This window comes from Pteropus vampyrus, unplaced genomic scaffold (genome assembly GCF_000151845.1).
Source record: "Pteropus vampyrus isolate Shadow unplaced genomic scaffold, Pvam_2.0 Scaffold177, whole genome shotgun sequence".
NCBI classification, from domain to species: Eukaryota; Metazoa; Chordata; class Mammalia; order Chiroptera; family Pteropodidae; genus Pteropus; species Pteropus vampyrus.
In genome coordinates, this window is record NW_011888958.1 from 683,364 (window position 1) to 689,197 (window position 5,834).

At 45.3% G+C, this 5,834-nt stretch overlaps 1 protein-coding gene across 2 annotated transcripts in view; it reads right to left on the reverse strand.

The window, feature by feature from the left end:
* Window positions 1-5,834, reverse strand: part of FLVCR2 (feline leukemia virus subgroup C cellular receptor family member 2) — a 49,902-nt gene extending 44,068 nt beyond the window's left edge. The window contains exons 1-2 of one of the 2 annotated variants that reach the window (XM_023537027.1): window positions 5,400-5,834; window positions 4,747-5,363 (exon numbers count right to left, since the gene is read on the reverse strand). In XM_023537027.1, coding sequence (XP_023392795.1) covers window positions 4,747-5,363; window positions 5,400-5,469 — 687 coding nt within the window. In that variant the 5' untranslated portion in view covers window positions 5,470-5,834. Of the gene's footprint in view, window positions 1-4,746 lie in introns of both variants that reach the window. The other variant, XM_011370838.2, reaches the window with a different exon arrangement.

A 5,834-nucleotide genomic window follows, 5' to 3' on the forward strand; every position in this document is an offset into this window, starting at 1 on the left:
AGTCAGTTTCCTAAAGTCCATTTTTATCTGCTAGAAGCTGATTTCCAGCTGCTTGAAATATGATAGGGTTCTGGACCTACGACCCCGATTACAGCACCCTGGCATATTGAATACTTTAAGCTGAAGGAGTTCGAGAAAACGGCAGAAGCAAGGTCACTCTAACCTCCTCCTGCTTCTTGCTCTTCTTCCCTGAGACAGACCTTCCTTCAAAGCCTCCCGTGAAGTGCCCCCCCTTGACCTGAAGGAAGGGAATATCCTTAGCTCTGAAGACAATCAAAAGCTGCCAAGGAGAATCCAAACAAACAGACCTCGCCCAGTTTCCTCTAGTTTGCTACAATTCCCTCAAACTCCTTAACCGGTGGTATTCCTCCAAGACTCTCCACTCATTATCAAACTCAGCAAAAAAGTACGGAGGTCTAACTGTTTCCTCATTTCCTTATGAAGATTCCCACATCATGTAACACATTAAATAAATTTGGATGACTTTCTGTTAATATGACTTTGTCAGCTTAATTTCAGATCCAGCCAGGGACCATAAGAGGGTCAAGTAAAACCTTTTCTCCCCTACAAATAGTATCACTACTCTAGACCTATACTGTCCGATCTGGCTATTGAACATGTCCCAACATTTGCTGGCAAAAGTGGTTAGCCCGTAAGTGTAAAATACATGATGAAAAAAGAATGTAAAATAGCTTGTTAGTAATCTTATTATATTGACTGCATGTTGAAATAATACTTTGGATATATTGTGTTAAATATAGTACTAAAGATAATTTCACCTTTTTTACTTTTTTAAATTTGTTTTATATATTTTTAATGTGGCTACTAGAAAATTTAGTTAGATATGTGGCTTGCATTATATTTCTATTGGACAGTGCCATTTTTGACAGCCTAGCCAGCTGTGGCTTCCATAGAACTGATCCTGTAAGGTTACTGTATTTTCCTTACCTTGAAAGCAAACTTATCCTCTCCTACTCCGTTATTGGGTGGCACTGAACTATGAGCTGCCCAAGGATCCTTGAGGAAGTCCCTTCTTGCATAGGGACTGTAGACTCCTTACTGGGACTGAAGCTAACTTGAGGGTCTTTCTCAGCTCTCATATCTCCCTCATCCTGTGCCACCAAGCTATCACCAGACTCTAACACAAGGCTTTCTGCCAACCGCTTGCAGAATAACTATGTGTCCATATCACTCAACCTCCGCCCCGCCACCCAGCACAGATCATTTTCCCTTGAAACAAAGGAGCAAGTGTTGCTAAACATGCCAGCCTGTTACCACCTGTGTAACTGGTCAGAGCCAACCAGGAGAGTCTCTGCTGCAGTCTCAGACGCCTTCCCTTTCTCACTCCAGCTCGGAATTCACTGGTTTCTGCTTCCCAGAGACTCAAGCCCATCTTCTTGTGCCCCTCCAAGCTAGGCTCAAAGCAGCAGTATCAGCCCTTCAGCAGTTTACAGTGCAGCCCCGGGGAGGCAATGCTAATGCCTGAAACTTCAAAACAGAGGACAGGAACTAGGCTCTCAAATTCTGGAAAAAATTGCTGGACACTTTTTCATCACCAACAACCCTGAGACACGGAGACAAATTTTGAACCTCAGAATCCTGCCTTTTAAAAAAAATATGCTCTGTCTATGGGAAGAATCAATGTTGGCCAATTACTGACATGGGCTTTGGAGGTAAAATTGGGTTCAAATCTCCTTTCTAACACTCAGTAGCTCTAGGACCAACACTAGATAAAATTGCTGCATTTATCTGAGTCTCAATTTCCTCACCTGTAACAATGGGGACAATTTCACTTACCTCACAGCATTGAAAAATTAAATAATAGATGAAAAACTGCCTTCCACAGAATAGGTGTTTGATATTTAGTTTCCTTCCCCTTCAATTTTCCATAGCAATTAGGCAGAGAAGATACTAAAAATCTCATGGAGAACTGAAAATAAATCCTCTATGCTCTGATCTTTTCTTTTTTGTTTTCTTTTTAATCTGAATCTTGCTACCTGGTACAATTTAAAAGTCTGGTACAAGAATTCTGCAAAGGCAGAGGTTATCTTTGCAGCCCTAGCACAGGGTCTGGCAAAAAAGGTAGGAGCTGGGTGAAGGGGTTCAGAACAGCCTTCCCCAAAATGTGCTACTTTGGCAAATGGATTATTTTGAGCCAAAGGTAATTGAGACCCTGCAGGTTCAGAAGAAATTTCTGCCCCTCCCTTAACTACCTAGAAGAATGTAAATTGGGGGCCTTGCCCATAATAAGAGTTATTATCAGAAATAATCTTTGATGACCGATCTATGGGGCAGGGCAAACTTCAAATTACTCAACATCTATTCTTCTTATTGTCCTGCAATGACCTTCCTGCCCTTCTGAAGCCCCAAGGATTTTATCTCAGTCCTTGCTTGGCTCAGGATGTCATATACACCTCATTTTACCTTTCTACCTTTGAACCTCTCATGTGGGGTCTCTGACTCTTTCATGTATGTGTACATATGTAATTAAATTTTCTCTTGTTCATCTGCCTCATGTTGATTTAATAATTACACTAGCCAAAAGCACCTAGAAGGGTCAAAGAAATTTTCTTCCTCTCCCGCATAGGTAAATGCCTGCTGAATGAATGAATGTCGGATTGAATGCAAGCAGGGGCTGGTGCATGTGTGGAGCAAACATGAAGCACTAGAAGAAACAGGTCAGAATTACCAGCATGCAGGAGTTTTGCTGATCAGCATGAAGTTTGCAGGATATGAAGAATTATTCTGCGGAATTACATTTGAAATCTATTTAACAGCTTTGTGGAGCCTTTTTTCTAAGCACAGTTCAAGGTGCTCTAGTATTTTTTTCTCCATTCAGCCATCTTTACTCGGCAAGAAAGGTTAAAATGCATGCTGAGAACCAAACATTTATCTCTATGTCACAGAGCATAAACATTCAGTTTTTTCATAACTTTTTTTTAACTTAGCACAGTAGGTTGAGTAAAAGATCAAACTAAATAGATGGCTCTGTGATACAAATATGTGCTGTCACAGTGTTTTTAAATGTAAAATTCTTAGCATTTCCTGGCCTTGGTGGGAAGTACGGGTAGGGAATAAATAACTATTCTTATTAAATTTTAAAGATATATCTGGAGTTAAGTTCCCACACAGGTGTGTGAGGAGGGGTCTGAAAACCTATTCGTTTATGTTTGTTAAGGAAACCAAGTGTTGGATTCTCTGCTCTCACCAGGTTACCTGAGGGCTTCTTGCAGTTAGTTCCACTGCCCTCCCCAAAGGGGTTAGGATTGTAGTGACCTTGCCCGTATCCTGTTCTCTGCAAATAGGGAGATTTTTCCTCTGGAAGCTAGAAGGTTCCTGCCATTCACTGCACCCCCACCCCCGCAGTCCAGCTTTACTCCCTTATAAAGGAAAAATCCAGTAATGTCAAACCTACCAGCAGGGCTGCAACAGGGATGTTAAAAGCCCCAGTCACATCACTTTAGAGGATAAGAGATTGGTAAATGTCACCCTCAACATCTATATTTTAGTTGCCCTGAACAAAAGATCCATCTTGTTTCATCCCCAGACTTCAAATCAATTCAATCTTCAGAATATCATTCAAACCCACAGGTGAAAGAAAACTGGGTAAAGGATTTTATGTTGCCTGTTTGTGTGCTAAAGAAGGCCTCTATGTTTGTGTTTCATTGATTGCTTACACTATTACCCAAGCGGCAGGACTTAACTCAAGTTAACTTCCTGCTGGTGAAGATGAACAGAATGAAAATTTGCCTTTAGAGAAGTTTTGGGAATTTCTAACCCAAATGAGAAATTTCTAAATGAAAGTTTAAATTTTCTAAATGCAATAAACAGGTAAGAGAAAACAGGCCTATAAGAACTTAAGGGTTATTGGTAATTTTAAACACAACTGAGTGTACTTGGGAAGCAGTGTGACCTGGAGGCGGTGGTCCAGGTTAAAAAGGACCCCATATATAGTTTGCTCCAAATATTTAGAGAAGGCAGTCGGATTCATAACATGCCCAACGTTCTGGGTCATAACCACATTGCGATGCAAAGAATTTGAGATGCTCCTTCCAAAAAGAAGGAAAGAGAAGGGATTAAGAGATGAGCTTTCTAGCCTTTCCAAGGCTTCTAGTCTTTGGAAATTCAGAGCAAGACTTCTGCTCCATCCTGCTGGACTTGGCTCTAAACGCCAGAGACCGAGTCTGGTACAAAGCATTGTTCCCGCTGTCCTGGCTTTAGCTGTGTATAAAAGAAGGTAAGAACGGTGCCAAACCCGACCAGGGCACCGCTCTGTGGTCCTATGTAGTACAGGAGATACTGCACTCTAGGAAAGCTGGTAGGTCAGGCTAAAAACGCCTGCCAAATTGATACTAGAATAGTTTGACTTCCTGGGTCTGCTCCCTGGAAAGATAGTTTTCTTGAAGTCAAAGGTCTATGCTGGTGAACTGACAGGTTCAGGAATGAAATCATAAAAGCATCTATGTTTCAGAAGCATGCTTTCTGATGGGGGAAGAGAAATTGTGAGGGGAAAGAAAAGGTCCCCGCCTTTTGTTTCCTGGCACTTCTCTTACACAGTCACCCAGTCACAATCACTCACTGACAGTCAGTCATACCCAGCCACAAAGTCACCAGAGTCACAAACACGGCTGAGTCAGAAAATCACAGTCTCCCACACAGTTAAGGACAGTTAGATACAATGTAACACACTCAGTCCACAGTGATGCCCATTCCTCTGAACACCCACAAACTCGTCTCTCTACCCACCTGATTGCCAAAGACAGCTATGGAGCAGGCAGTTGAAACTTCGTTTGCCCCAAACCAGACCGAGGCGATTCGGGAGGGCATGCCCAGGATGAAGACCTGGGCCACAGAGCAGATGACTTGGCCCAGCACAGTGACTGGGAAAAGATGTGGCTTCAGGCTGCCCAACTTCACCCAGGCGCCCAGGCAGTTGAGAGCCGAGCCGGTGAGGGCGACGGTGCGCAGGCCGAATTTCTCCAGCATCCAAGCCACTGGCAGTAGCAGAGGGATGTAGGTCAGCATGTAGCACATGGACAGCCAGTCGATGGCAAAGGCACTGACCCCGTAGAAGTTCATGAAGATGTTACTGATGGAGCCATACTGGATCCACTGGAAGGCGTTGCACATAGAGTAGCAGCTAAAAACCAAGACCACTGCCCAACGGCGCTTGCTCACCTTGATCACACTGAGGTCCTCGGTGCCCGGTATACTGGGTTGAGCCAAGCCACCCTGTTGAGCCAAGATACTGGGGTGGGCCGAACTGCTGGGGTGGGCAGAGACGCTGGGGTGGATGGAGACGCTAGGGTGAGCGGAGACGCTTTGATGGGCTGAGACGCTGGGGTGGGCCGAGATGCTGGGGTGGGCCGAGGTGCTGGGGTGGGCCGAGGTGCTGGGGTCTGCCCGGAGCGCGGACTGAGGCTCAGGAGTGCCATCGCGCTTCTCCAGGTTGGAATCTTCATTCACCATGACCACGGAGTCTCCTGGAGCCCTGGACAGGTGCTGAGGACTCAGGCAGTCTTAAAGGACAGTAGCCTTGACTGGTCCCCTAAAGCTGATCCGAAGAAATGGAGACACAAGCCTACGTAAAAGCCGCGAGTGGGCCTCTCAACGATCACCTACAAGCTTCTGCTCCCACTTTTCCGTGGGGCCCGCTGTCCCCGACCACTGTCCCGCAGGTCGTCCGCAGACGCCTCAGCCGGGTCCTGGCCGCGGGCGACCTGAGTTTCCCCAAGGCGCTCTGGCCACGTTCAGCCCCTCGGTCCTGGAAAGGGTTTGCTCCTTGCGCAGCCACTTCGCGGGACTCGGTATGCTCCCGGGCCGGCTTGGGGCCT